This window comes from Oryzias melastigma, linkage group LG13, assembly GCF_002922805.2.
Source record: "Oryzias melastigma strain HK-1 linkage group LG13, ASM292280v2, whole genome shotgun sequence".
Lineage (NCBI taxonomy): Eukaryota > Metazoa > Chordata > Actinopteri > Beloniformes > Adrianichthyidae > Oryzias > Oryzias melastigma.
In genome coordinates, this window is record NC_050524.1 from 30,785,997 (window position 1) to 30,801,015 (window position 15,019).

The 15,019-nt window shown below is 38.8% G+C and overlaps 1 protein-coding gene across 1 annotated transcript; it reads right to left on the reverse strand.

Moving 5' to 3' along the window:
• Positions 1-2,065: 2,065 nt before the first annotated feature.
• On the reverse strand, positions 2,066-14,614 carry gucy2f (guanylate cyclase 2F, retinal). The gene is made up of 18 exons (XM_024277326.2): positions 13,767-14,614; positions 11,298-11,599; positions 10,759-11,113; positions 10,560-10,644; positions 10,136-10,232; positions 9,909-10,034; positions 8,811-8,891; positions 8,512-8,688; positions 8,266-8,422; positions 7,921-8,070; positions 6,010-6,158; positions 5,767-5,930; positions 5,497-5,689; positions 5,218-5,392; positions 3,214-3,312; positions 3,020-3,114; positions 2,836-2,921; positions 2,066-2,300 (listed from the first exon to the last, which is right to left on the reverse strand). The coding sequence occupies exons 1-18, from the start codon at positions 14,494-14,496 to the stop codon at positions 2,219-2,221; spliced, it is 3,303 nt and encodes a 1,100-aa protein (XP_024133094.1). The 5' UTR covers positions 14,497-14,614; the 3' UTR covers positions 2,066-2,218.
• Between the last annotated feature and the right edge of the window lie 405 nt (positions 14,615-15,019).

The following is a 15,019-nucleotide window of genomic DNA, read 5'->3' on the forward strand; positions in this document are numbered from 1 at the left end:
ACTCTAAAACTGCTTTTTCTGATGGAAAGAAATGACAAATAGTTAATGATTGCATATTTAGAAGTTAGATATTGATAGCAATATTTAGTTATTGCAATTGTGGGATTATGGTAATCAGGGAGTCATCTTTATTCTACACATTGCACCAAAGTTAATCATTGGAGTCTCATTCATCCTGACTCATACTCTCCAATGTGTGAACTCATAATTCTTGCTTGTGTGCATTTAAAGATAACTCTTTCTTGCTTTGTTTTCTTACATCTAGTCAATCATTCCTTTAAAAAATAAGTTATACTTATTTTTGTTTAACTTAAGTTTCCTTGAAATTAGTCAAAAAATCTGATTTTTCATTTTTTTTTCTATAAAGAAGAAAAATAAAATCTGCAAATGTGGTGTAAAAATTTTATTATGCTAAAAAAAGTGAAATTTTGTACTAATTAAAAGAATTTCTGTAATTTGTTACATTTAAAATTATTAGTTTTTAAAAAATTAAAAATCTGAGTTGATGGCTTACTTATCTCAAAAGATAAAAACTGATATTTTTAAATATAACAAAATTAAATAACTTTTGTTACTTGATCCAACGTTTCCCTTATTAGTGTACAAAAATTCTTATTTTAAGAAAAAACTAAGACATGTTTTCCAAAACTAAGATTATTTTGCAATTTCAAAACTTTCTTGATAAGATTATTTTTCTTGCACGACAGTTTTTTTTTTTCTTTTTGAGATGAGTAAAATTTGCAGGGTAAGAGTTATTTAGATTTAAATCATGCATATTTTTATAGATTTGTTTAATGAAAAATAAATACTTGCTTTCAGATATTTATTTTGGATAATCTTAACTGGTAAACAGATTTTTTTTAAATATATAATAACCATTTTAACTTAGAAAAAGAGGAAAAAAAAACAAATTTTCAAGTAAGTCCTAAGGTAAATTCACACCGGCCTCTGCAACGCGTGTTCAACCAACCACTTTCAATAAAAACTCTACGTAGACCCGTATGTGCACGTCTCGGACTTCCGCGATCAAAACTTGTGCATTCAAGTGTAGTCAAGCAGGTTTTTAAGACTGCTTAGCCACATGTATGAAATGCTTGGCCAAAGAACGTGCGTTTAAACGGTAACTAGTTCAAATTTTGAACAATCAAGGACTCAGATTCACAGAAATTGATCATGAAGGAGACATTAATAATTGCTGTTTGTTCCTGACTGGAATTCTATGAATCCAAGTCTTGGAATAGAGCTGTGAAAGAAAAAGCATGCACCAGATTTTCACCGCTTCGACATTTTGCATCAAGCGTCTTCCAACTGTGGGTGGCAGACTAACCAGTAGAAAACGAGGAAGAAGAAGCCCCTCCCTGCTTGTTCAGTGTAAACAAAGATGGCATCCAAGAACACGCGTCACATTACTGGTGTGAATGTAGCATTAAAAAAGTAGTTTTTGTTTTGTCATGCTTGATTGAATCCATTAAAGTTGATGTCACAGACATGTTTCCTTCAATTAGACAACCAGTTTAGAGTTTCAGAAAACCAGCCGCTGCCCCGTCTGTCGTCACACCAACACCAGGGTGAACTTATCACAAGGAAACATTCAATCATGTAGGGGAAAGTAATGTGGTTTCATATCTTTGATATTTTTTAAACAAAATCGAACACCTGAATGAAAGCTGCTGCAGACAGACTGTTCCATTTTCTCTGACAGGAGGTGTGTGACATTCAACCACAGCTACTTGACAGCTTCAGCTCTGCATTTCTATGAGGAGCTCACTACAGACCAAAAAAAAAAAAAAAAAAAAAAACATTTCATTTTGAAATAGGTGTTCAAAGTTGCAAAGGGTGAACTTCTGGTTGCCCTGAAGTAGATGGCCACGCAGTGGCCAATGAGTGCAGAGAAGAGCGGATGAGTCCTTCCTTCCTTCATTAAGGAGTGTGCACAGCTTTGCTGCAACCCTTGCAGCAGTTAGGTAGGCAGATAATGTGACAACTTTCATTACATTAGCACCGTTGTGTTCTGCTGTGCTGGCTGCAGGCAGATTAGCCAGTCGATGAACAATCCTCTTAAACAAGTCTGCGTTAAGCCACACGGAGAGACGGGGTGGCGCTCTCTGTCCTCTGCCTGCCTCTTCAGCTTTTCGAACCGTTTCGTTTCCAGATCCATCCTCGTCCTGATACGTCTTTGTCTCCTCAATAGTAGAAGTCATGTCTTTTCTCCTTGTTTTCAGAACTTTTTGTTCACTGGTCTGTTGGCCTTGCGGAAAAGAGTCTTGATTTCCTCTGTCACCATTTCTTGCCAGTTGTCCCTAAATGAAAGAAAATATCCAATGACTTCTATTGCAGCATAAAAGCATCTTCTTAAAAACAAAATTAAGAATACATAAAAAGCCACACAGTGAAAGCTTCAATTAGGAGAGTGGATAAGCAAGCCACAACAAAAACAAACAAATAAAGAAGGCTTTCCCCAATCTGGTTAAGATGATGTCAAGTAATGAGATCAAGAGAATTATGAGGCAGACGGAACAATCCAAACAATCAAGAAGATGCAGAAATCAAAGTGACTAAAGGAGGTCACGTGAAACACAGTAACAATTCGGCAACACAACACATGCAGATCTATACCTCCAATGATCGGACTGACAAAGTCAGGCCTTTTTCTCGGCTTTCTTTTTCTTGTATGCTGCTACTTCTTCAGGCTTGAGCCCATGATTGTCTTCCCTGAAGTAATACGTGAACAGTCGCAGTTTGCATGAGGCCACAGTTGAGGTACAAGCTCATATTTAAGGTAGTTGTTGCAGCATACATTGGATTGTTATTGCTAAATCTGAAATCAAAACTTACCCTGGTTTGATTTCTGGTGGTTTTGGCAAAGGTTTTGCAAAGTTGGTTTTACCCACTAGCCAGTAAGTTTCTTCAATACCTTTACCCTGTAAAAAAATAAATAAATAAATAAAAATCTGACAATTATCTGCAGAAAAAAAGTCAATACGTTGAGTTGCTCTGTGGATCAATGAAATCAAAGTACCTTCAACTCTGTCTTGCCTCGGACATCAATTTTATAACCATCATTAAGAGAACGGAGGATCTTCACGGTGCTCATATTTACGTGAATTCTATAAGCTGAGACAAAGAAATTTCACGCAGAGGAAATCTGTCATTCAGTGGACATTTCACAAAGAGAGAAGCAACCGTATAGCTATAAAGATCGAAGGGACCTACGCAGCCCAGTAGATTCCATACGAGAGGCAGTGTTGACGGTGTCTCCAAAAAGGCAGTACCGAGGCATGGTCAGACCTACGACCCCTGCAACACAGGGACCTGCAAATGTGCAAGAAAGAACTGTTTAATTCTTCAGTGCAAAAGAAGCAGAATTGGTTGCATTTATGGCACAAAATATGCTTCATCGCATCAAAGCTGCAAAATGTTGCTGTTTATTGCTAGGTGTTGCCATAGAAACCAACTTATTTTATTGGTGTTATCGGTGAATGTCAAAATTATGTATTATATAACTATGAGAGTTGCTAGTATACACCCCAAAAGCTAAACTAGCTTTTAAGTTATTCAAAAAGACCAATAAAGGTTGGAGATTATTATAATTTAGCTACAGTATGTCAACCAGACAGCAGCAATTATCTACATGCTAATATAAGCACCAAAGCCGTGTTTGATAATACTCTTAATACGCCGCTTACCATTTTTTCCGGATATCCAAATCTCCCACTATGTCCAAATTCTCTCCCTGCTCCCTAACTACTACAAGGCGATAAAGCGTGCAGCTTTATATTAAAAGCAATTCGAACACCATGCTCACTATTTTTTAATTTTTTTTAAACGGCAAATATGACATTACCAATTTCCTAAAGTAAAACCCTAATAAATGTGAACATTTTACAAAGACTATTTATAAATGTACTGTGTTTTGAGGAAAGAAACTTGAGTTTTTTGAAAAAAAAATTCCAAAATTCAGTATCCTTAAAATTTCCCTGACGTCCCTGCAAAATTGGCAAATATAGACCACAATGCATTGCGTTAGAATGATTTTACAATTGAAAAAAAATGTATGTACATTCATTGTTATAAATCATCCAAGTTTTCAGCTATGTCCAGGTTTCCTACCCAAATCCCAAACTACTAAAAAAAAAAACTAAACAATGTGGGACTGTATAATCCCCTGGATTTTAAAAGCAATTTAAACTCCATGCTTTCTACTTTACTTTCGTTTGGCTAAACACCGGATATGAGATCACCGATTTCACAAAGTGAAAATTGAATCAATATGAACATTTCACTACGTCTATTTGTGACTCCAGCGTGTTCTAATGATGAAAATGTAGTTAGTTTACAAAAATTACATTTAAACGTGTTTTTTTCAAAAAAAAAATTCCGACCGCAATGCATTGTGGTCTATATTCTCTTATGTAGTGAGCATTGACACATGCTGGGTTTTTGCAAAGACTTCTGGGAAATTTCTAGGTCACTCGATGTTGGAATTGTAGATTCGGACAGCACTAGAAAATGAAAACTGCATTACGTTGTGAGTAGTGAAGGAATTCGAACATAGCCTTCATCTTCAGAGCAGCGCACAGTTCCTGGATGCTGCTCAGCTGTCTCTCATTTGCCATTCAACCACAGGACACTTAAGCACAACACAGAGCTTCACCCAGTGCAAAGTATTGTTTGTGCCACCCTACTTGCATTACTGAGCGTTTCTATCTAGACCTGATCTACTGTTTACCTGACCCTACTTCATCTCTGATTGCCTGCTGCCTGCCCTGACCCTTGCCTGGTCTCTGATTACTCTACTCTCTTCTTGGGTGATCCCATGCTCATGATTGATCTCTGCCTGTCTAACCATGATTTGGCTTTGTGGAATTTTAGCTGTGCTTAGTTTCTGTCTCAAATAATAAACCTGCTGCACATGGAACCAGCTGTCTACCCATTTGTAACACTCGGCTGGCCTGAGAACGCCTCTGGGTTCTCCCAGAGGAGCTGGAGGAAGTGACCGGGGAGAGAGAAGTCTGGGCATCAAACGGCTGCCCTCATGACCCGGTCCTTTCTTTAAAGCAATTCCCGCCATTTTGTGTTCATTTTGTTCCATGATTGTCTTGGTGCCATTTCAGAACTCTCCTCTCTCTCTGTCGAGTTAAATTTGCCAACCAAAAAGGAAAAAAAACGAGGGTAGTTACCAAATGGTATAACTACCACCTGCGTTCTCCTTCTCACCTGAGTGAATTCCTATCCGTATCCTGACTGGAACATCCGGCATGTGACGCATATGGAAGGAACCCACTGAGCTGAGGATGTTCAGGGACATGTTGGCGATTTCAGCAGCGTGCTTGTTTCCATTTCGCTTTGGCAGGCCTGATGCTACCATGTAAGCATCACCAATTGTCTCCACCTGCATCAAATACACAATGTTAACATCTTCAACAAAATGTCTTTTCTGTTGGTTTTTTTCTAACATTGGTAATTATTATGTTAATTTGGGATGTTTGTTCGGACCTTGTAGACGTCGTGGTTAGAGAGCACGGCGTCAAACAGTGTGTACAGGTCATTGAGAAGATCGACCACCTCGATGGGATCGCTGAGAGAGGAGATGGTGGTGAAGCCCACAATGTCACTGAAGTAGATGGTCACCTGGTCGAAGTACTCTGGTTCTACTGTGGCGCCTGTCTTCAGTGCTTCAGCTACAGAACTGGGAAGGGAAACCACATGTATGAGACGTGTCTGTAATAATCAGTCCGTGTGTTTATTGTGTGTTGATGCACTCACGGTGGAAGCATCTCAGACAACAGCTTCTCTGTTCTTTGCTTCTCTACCTCCAGCTCCTCTGTCCGCTCTCGGATGAGATCTTCCAGATTAGAGCTGTACTGCTCCAGCATCCTCAGCATTGAATCAATGATATTGGTCTTCTTGCCCTTGTTGATGATCTTGAACTGTTGGGAAAACCATCATTTTATCAGCAAAGACTTGGAGGCATGTGCTGACTTTTTGGGAGTACAGGATGACATGTACCCTGTCAAAGATCTCCTCAAAGGTGGGTCTGCGATCAGGCTGCTCACTCCAGCACTGCTTCATGAGCTGGATGCATTCCAGTGGAGCCTGGTCTGGGGCCACCGTGGGGCGGCACATCGGAGGAGGCTTTTTCACCTTACGGATTATCTCTGAGGAAGAAAAATATGGAGAAACAGGACATCCTCATCCAGAAAATTAAAGCTTTAGATGTTGGTCTAATTGATTGTGCTTAACCCAAGAGGTTTGCCATATTTCTACAAAACTCTAAGATCAGAACTTTGATGAAACAAGGTTGAATTTTTGGTTAAATATTGAAAGGTGAAGTTATGACCAGTTTAGCAACCCATTGCACCGAGCCAGTTGCTGACAATTAGTGAACTGGAGAAATATGTTTCTGTGCATACATTGCACTGCCCTGACAAACATTCTGACAATGTCCATTTTATTTGATTTTACATTGTGATAAAAGTGGATTTGAATAATGACACATAAAACTTTTTATGCCTCTCCATGCACTTATAAACCAAAGAACTAGAGACACCAAGATTTTCTATGCACTTTAAACTCCAGAGGACCCAAAAGACCAATAGAAGTTGCATTGTTTTTTAGTCTCCATATTGGCAAGAATGCAACATTATTTGGTCTATAAAGAGTGCCCAAATAAGGTTTACAGTTTTGCAAAAGTCAGACAGGGGAGGGAGTCACCTGTTCCTTAAAGTATTGGATGCACAGATTTGTTTTTCAAAAGCCTTGGGAATAATAGTCAATCAGTGTTTCTCAATTGTCTAGTTGTTCAATTCTTGCCCCATTGGGATGTAATGTCATGTATAAAAAAAATTGTACAATGTAAATTTACAACCAGTATTCTTTATTGTTGTTTTGGATTCTTGACTGATTCATCAATTTTTCTGACACAATTTTTTTCTTTTTTTGCTGATGTACTTCATCATATTAAAGTTCTCAAGTAAAGATTTCTATTTAAAATGACCTGTAATATTTTTAATGAGTTAGAGTTGTTTGTTGAGAAGTTATCTAACATCACACAATGACTAATGGGAAGCTTGATTGAGACTCACTTTGGCTGGACTTACCAGAAGTCTTATATAAGTTGAGCAACAAATATGTGCTAAAATATTGAATTAATGATTCATTTGAACAACTATTCAATATGATATTTGTTGTTGACGATTTGATTCATAGTCAAAATTGGTTCATTTTGAAAATTTGATTCTATAACCTAAAATTGATTCAGAACATCTTTAGCCAAAACTTCAACCAGTGTGACTCAGAGATAAATACCTGGTACAGAATTATGCAGGTGACTTTTTCCAAATTCTTTGTATTTCTTACATGATAATCAAGTGTGAATTAAATATATGTACAAACAAACAAGTCGTTCTAATGTTCTATATATACATATGTATATATATGAACCTACTGTGTCTCAATCCATATGGATATTGCAATATTGATTTGAGTTTCAATCTCAGTCTGGTTAGGTGGCAGGAATAGAAATCAATTAATCAATTAATTGTTAAACCCCTATCTAAAATAGTCAATACTTCAGTCAAACATCAATGACTAGACATCTTCATTGGTAAGCTTTGACTTAAATCATATTTATGAATGAAGTGATGAATCATAAATATTTTCTGGAATCAAACAAATTTTGATTTGTTTTTTTTTTAAGATACCATTTACACATTTCAGGATTTGCCAAAAAATGCATCCAGTTTTGTTCGAATTAGCCTTACATCATATTTTTGTGTCTCAGGATAAAGGGTTGTATGAGGTCTGGTGTAATTGTATAGTGAAAATATGATGCCAATCATCCCAACACTCCAATCATTCCAGCAGTTTGCTAATGCATCAGTCCATTCATTTCTGCTTCTGTCGGTGGTGAATGCATACCTTCAGGAGATAGACCCAGCATGCAGTATGGCGGCCCCCTCACCACCACTTCTTGAAGGATAATAGAAAAACTATACACATCTCCTTTGTAAGTCCCTTTATGAAAATGTGTTAGATCCCGCAGGAGCTCAGGAGCTGTCCAGTACAACTCTGACAGAGAAAGAAGAAAAAATACTTAATAATGCCTATTTAATCACTACAAAAAAAGAAAGTCATTTCATTGGTTTGATCTTAAACTAAAGTTACCCATGAGCAGCTAAATGTTTAAAAACGAGAGATAAGTTTTTTTTTTTTTTTTTTAATTGAAAGTTATTATATAACAAACAAAATAAAGGAGGAAAATACCTTCAGGTGGGGGTTCTTCCACAGAAGCTTTTTGAGATTCAAGGAGTTCATTGAAACCATAGTCTGTAATCTTCAGGACGAATCGTCCATCCACTATACAGTTTCTAGATTTTAATCTACCATGGGGAAAGTCTCTGTGGTGAAGATACTTCATGCCCTGCAGAAAAAAAACACATTTTATTGTTTTTCTTAGTGTTTTTTTCTTTTTTAATAAAACCTCCCCTAAGAGTGTTGATCTGCCCTTACCTTGATGAGATCAAGCAGAAGTGAGGATTTGAACATCCAGTCTAACTTCACATCCTCATTCCTGAGGAGGTCCTGCAGACTGCCTCTGGAGCAGTGCTCCGTCACCACTGCAAACATGGAGCAGTCCGAGAAGAAGCCCAGGAACGGGTTTACGTTCTCGTTCCTCAGGTCCTTCATCTACGAGAGCAAAGAAAATTCCACCTAACATGCTGATTTTTCATTACACACTCCAGTTGTAAAGATTTGTAGCAATTACTGGTTCATTATCAAACTTTGATAGAGCTGGAAAGATGCCGTACCTTTGTAAAGATCTTCGTGGTGCTTTGCTTCACCTCCTTGAATTGGCCTTCCTCAAATTTCTTCAGCCAAACCCAGTCACCCTGAGGTGGTTTGTGTGTTCACATTTTGCAATAATTGGACAAAGGGAAAGTAAACTGATTTGTTAACTTAATTACATTTAAAACTTTGATCAAAGAGACAATGTTTTAACCTTTGACCCTTTCAATTGGTGGTTTTAATCCCACATATTTGAGAAAATCAGATACACCTACATTTTTGGCTAATGATGTTATCAAGATTTTTTATGCTAAATTTTAATGTGTCCAATATTTTAGCAACATGCTAATGTTTTTGGCTAATGTGTTATCTACTGAGATTTTTTTGCTAATATTTTTGCAGCATGCTAACGTTTTGGGGCTAATCTATTATCTACTGAAGTTTGTTAGGTTACTTTTAAGTTTACCTAATATTGTAGCAACAACCTAGAATTTTTTACTTATTTGGAGTTGAGCTAGTATTTTAGCAATGTGTTAGCTTTTTAGGCTAATTTGGCATCTACTTAGGTTTTTTGAGTTAATTTGGAATTTAACTCATGTTTAAGCAACACTGTGTTTTTGCAAAATTTGCATGTATTGAAGTTTTTTTTACAGATTTTCCAGAAATTTAGGCCAACTTCCGCAGTCTTTCATAGTTCTTAAACGAAATTTCAAGTCTTTTAGCAAATTTGGCATTTTGCAAATAGTTTTTGCATTTCCAGGAAATCCCTTCAGCATTAGATTAAATTGCTTTAGCATTTTCAGCAAACAGGTCCAGCATCTTCAGTGACTAGATTAATCAAAATCATTCACACTAGCATTATTGTGGGTAATGTAACTTTTCTAGTTTGCTGTGCCTTTTTATTTCTCTTTGACAAAGGCCCAGTTAAGCAGAATTAACTTCTGGGATTAATATGACCCAAAATGTGATGTTCATGTGGGCACCAGATCTTAAGATGCTATAGACCACATCCACAATTCAGTTGTGATCATAGTAGCAAATAATAGAAAACATTACTCACTCTGCTTATTTAAGTGTGTTTCTATAGGGACATCAGCATTGTGACTTAAAGCGTAACACACCTCATACACAGCAACGTTGGAGTTCTCGTGAGTTGCGGTCTGCATGCTGTTCATGGAGTGCGAGGGGTCTGCAGACTTTTCATCCAGGGCGCTCTTGGATTCACTCAGGTCCTCCAACGTGATTTTCTGCATCACATTAAAACATCATTGCTTACTATGAATGAATGGTGGTCTAAAAAGTGAGTGAAAAGGGGGTAAGTTAAGGTCAAAGATCTGACGTTTCTTGCCTTTTTGCTCAACTGGGGGTTGATGAAAGTTAAATCCTCTAAGGTCAGAAGGATCCTGTTGGGACCCTTGACTAGCTGGATTTGCTGGAGTCTCCTCCTGCAAAGGAAATTCACAAAAAAGAAGCAAATCACTTCAGGCAACAGTCCAGTATCATTCAAGAATATTTTATTTTATTAGAGTCAATAGGTTTTCATACTTGTGTCAAAGTTTATTTAAAAATTGAATAACAAGGAAATATTCAAATAATTATTTTACAATATTTTCTAAATTAATGCAAAAATCAATGTTTAATTAATTTATTGAAACAATCTAGACATACATAAAACCAGAAAAAACTTTACTTATGATTTAAATATGAAGATGACAGAAAAAAAATCCCGGGGTTAATGAATATATGATATTGGTTTTATTTTAGGCTATTACCTGATATAAAGACCTATGAAAAATCCTGCTACAGTCATACTGAGGATGACAGCCAGCACAATTATGATGTAAGTCACCTCCACTCCTAAAGAGAACACATCAATTGAACATATCTGTCATTTGATTGATGAATGTCAGAACAGAAGACACAGAGGGAATCTTATAAAACATTGGTTAATCCACATATCTGTGGTCGTACCTCCGGTGCAGACGGCATTCTCCTCAAACCAGCAGCTAGAATCTGCCACAGGAGGAGATCCTCCTGGAAAATGAATGGATCTCCCTGCAAAACGAAGCACTCCAGACTTGAGATCCACCATGTAGGCTTGATACAGCTGACCCCCTTTGCTGTCTGAATCCAGGATGACATAGTTGGTCTTCACCTCACCCCTGCCGTCCACCTCCAACTTCTGGTTGAAGCCGTCAAAGTTTGTGTTCTTGGTATAGTAGGCGACGTTGGAGCCCGACAGAGTCATGCCAGCTTTCCTAGCATTGTGAATGGACTTGGCCATCAGATATATGCTGTTGTAGATGGTTCCAAAGAGTGGGTTGACCTGATGGTTACAGTGAATCAATCAGGGTGCGTTTGGACTTTACTAAACGCTCTTAAATAAAACTTCAAACTCAAATTGGAACAAAGATTTATTTATATAAACAACTTTATATAAAGAGCTCTTGACAGTGGAGTTAAATAAACAAAGGACTGCGTGTCATGGGTGAGCCTGTCTCAGCACATACCTGCTCTGGCTGCACCGGCAGCGTAATCTCTCCGCTCCTTCTTGCTGCATCGAATGCTTCGTTAAAGGATGAAAGCTCAGATGCCATGGTGATGGTCAGCACAGCATCATAGGCCTCCCTCAGGCTGCTGTTGTTTTTCAGTGCAAAGTGGGAGACGTTGGTGTAGGGGACGCTGTAGTGGAGCGTGTCGTAGGGCACAAAGACGTACTTCCCCGAAGTCATACCCAGCTGCTTCGCCTTGAGAAGAAACTGGGCCTGCTGCTCCCCTCCAACCAAAATGGAGTGCATGCACATGATGATAACTACCAAAGACAACAGCAGAAGTCTCAGTGTACTTAGAAACTAGATGGAGTTTTTAACCACAAGACACTGAAAAATAAACAAATTTCAAAATATAGTTGAGATACTCTGATATTTTTTTCTTATTTGTTGATAAAGGGATAGGTTGTAACATGTATTTGACCTTATTTTTCCTCCTTATCTGTAAACCACAGCTACAATACAATCCTAAACCCTCAAATCAAGAAACCTAAGCCGTAAATAAATCTGTAAATCATGAGATAATGAATCAAAACATGATTCAGCACCTCTGAAACGTTTTCTACCCCTTTAAACTTGTTTTGGTCATTATGGACCCATTTTCACACTTCAGAGTGGGTCAATTTGACCCGAACAAAATATAAGGGTTAAAACAGATTCTTCAGACATATTTAAGCCTTATTTTGTGTTTGCGACAAAACTGACCCGTTTTCACTCTTCAAAGTTGGTTAATTTGACCTGAACACAATATAGGGGTTAAAACATACTCTTCAGACTATTACGGCTGTGGCCGTATTTGGTTTTGTCTTTCTTTTTGGTGCGGTGTATTTTTGTCAGAGTGGGACTCCTGTGTGTTTGTGGATCTTTGTTTGTGTGTTTTTCTGTATTTGTTTCAGGTGTGGTGCTGGAGGTGTGGCTCCCCATTGGTCCAACCTGAAGGAGGGGAGCCTTCAAAACCACCATTTGGACCTTCAGCCCACGAGAAGGGAGCTGGGCTGCAGCCCGTCCCCACTGCAGATCAATGATCTTCTCCACCTGTTTGATTTTTGCACACTTTGTAGTTTCTTTGTTAATTTGGTTTAGGTCCCACTCTGTGTTTCGTGTTGGCTAGGTTAAGTTAAGTGAAGCTGTAGGGGTGAACTGCCATTTTCTTTAGTATGACTTTTCTCCTGTTTCTGTTAGTCCAGGGAGGTTAGCGTTTGTCTTTCTTTTACCTTTTCTTCTGCAGGTTAGCTCCCTGGGTTGAGTTAGTTGGGGTTTTGTTTGTTATTTTGGACTTGGTTCACCCTGAAGCCTTTTGCTTCATTTTTAGTTATTGTTTGGGTGTTCTTGTAAATAAATGTTGTTAACTTTTTATGGAGACATCTTTGTTTTTGCTACACATTTCTAATATAAAATTACCTTTATGTTAGGCCCTGCACCCCTAGACCAAATGGGGCGTAACACAGACATATTCAACCCTTATATGGCATTAGAGTCAAAACTGCCCCCTTTTAAACTTTAACTTGGGTCAATTTGACCCGAACACAATAAAGGGGTTAAAACATAGTCCTCAGACATATTCAACCCTTTATTGTGTTTGGGTCAAAATTGACCCATTCTTGAAATTTGAAGTGGGTCAGTTTGACCCAAACACCCTTCCGCTCTCTTTGGGGTCCAGATGACTCCAACCACATATTGATGTGATCCCTTCCATGACACAAGGGGACAGGATTTTATGTCTGCCATGGACATTAGTGAAACTCAAAAATGAATGGTAAAGAAGTTCAGCGCACTGTCTTGTGGGGTCCAGATGACCCTAGTTTTAATGTAAGCAAGATAAGGAGAGCAGAAGGGGTTAAAAGGGTTGGCACATACTCGTCAGATACATTTAACCCTTTCTATTGTGTTTGGGTCAAAACTGACCCATTTTAAATTTTAAAGTGGGTGAATTTGACCCGGACACAATATAAGGGTTAAAACATACCCTTCGAACATATTTATGCCTTATATTGCATTCGGGTCAAAACGGATCAATTTTTAAACTTTAAAGTGGGTCAATTGGACCCAAACACAATAAAAGGGTTAGCTCGAACTCTTCACACATTTAGCCCTTATATTTTTGGGGGGTCAAAACTGACCCATTTTCACACTTCCAACTGGGTCGATTTGACCTGAACGTAATCTAAGGGTTAAACATATTCTCCAGACATATTTAATGCTTATGTTGTGTTCGGGTCTAAACAGACCCATTTCGACACTTGAAAATGGGTCAATTTGACTCGAACACAATCTAAATGGATAAAACACAGACATTTTAGACATATTTGACCCCTATGTTGTGTTTGGATCTAAATGGACCCACTTTCACACTTGAAAATGGGTCACTTTTGACCCGATCAGAACATAAAGATTAACCCATAGTTTAACAATTTTCCCTAGTAGACTCACCCCTTACTTCTCCTGTGCTTAGGATTTTCCTCAGTGTAGTCTCCATCTCTGTGTCATTCATCCCCATGGCTGCAACAAACCCAACAGGAAGCCCCTTCATCCTCAGAGCAGAAGCCACTCTCCCAGCTGTGTCAATCCAGATCTCGTCGTTGGATGAGATTACCACAGAGGTGGCCCATCTGTAGTGCTTGAACACAGTGAACAGCACATCGGCAGGGAACGGCACGGTCCTTGCAAACGTTGGATAAGCCGTGAGGCGGTCCAGCTCGTAGGAAAGGCAGCTGAAGGAAAACAGCGCCTTGTCCCAGCTCTTGGCCAGAAGAGAAGCCGCAACACAGTATCCAGGGTTGGTGGGGCCAACAAGCGCAGTCGCTGATTTGTCATAGTAAATGTAAGACGTGAGCGCTTTGGAGGTTTCGCAAGGCTCCTGGAGAACGATGAAGTCCATGTTCAGACCTAGATCCAGATTTGGGTCTCTGTTGATCCTGCTTATAGCAAGCCTGGCTGCCACTGTAGGAAGGGCCCTGTAGTAAACAGGGTCGCAGTTCCAAGGCCCCAAGACCCCCACCTTGAATATTAAGCAGTGGACGCAGCAAGGGAACGTCAATACTCCCAAAAGGAGCCATAGCATAATATTATAGAAGGGCAGCGACTGCAAAGTCCTTCTATTTCTCACTATGGACACACATGGATGGTTGGACTCCCAACCATTTGGAGAAATATGTTGCATTGTCGTTCCAGGGTGTCCAAGATAGTGAATATTTATATTCACTGGAAATGACTTTTCAGTAACGCCAATGATGCCTGTCAAACAGAAACAAAAGCTCTAAGGAAGGTTTTCATTTTGGTTCCATTCTTAGCAACAGCAAGCAAAAAGTAAATGAGAGACCTACCATTCCTCTGATGTCCTCCACACAGATCCAAGATGCTGTGAGACAATCGTACAGGTGCCAGCCTCCGGTGTGTTTGTAGATCTTTGCAAGATTTTCAACTAACCATCTCCAAACCTTACCTATTCCTCTCGACGTCACTCAGGCAAGCACAACGCCCGTTCATTGTTTTTGGTGCAGAGCTCTGGCACTGCGTCTGTTTCGTTTGACTGTCAGCTTCAGCCCTCCAGAGAGCTACTTATGTCCTGCCATCAGTGTCTCTGAAGGCTCCTTTGCGTTTCCACGAACAGGTATATTTGCAGATGGCATGTTTTGAAAAAGAAATAAATTTTTAAAAAGTCCAAAAGTTCTTCTTTCTTATGT

Excerpts from the sequence above, each read along its gene's own strand:
- gucy2f (XM_024277326.2), bottom strand. The coding sequence starts at position 14,496 with ATGCAACATATTTCTCCAAATGGTTGGGAGTCCAACCATCCATGTGTG. Across the intron at positions 8,423-8,511 it reads TTCTGCTTGATCTCATCAAG|GGCATGAAGTATCTTCACCA; the intron begins GTAAGGGCAGAT and ends TTTTTTCTGCAG. Across the intron at positions 2,301-2,835 it reads CCACCAGAAATCAAACCAGG|GGACAACTGGCAAGAAATGG; the intron begins GTAAGTTTTGAT and ends TCTTTCATTTAG.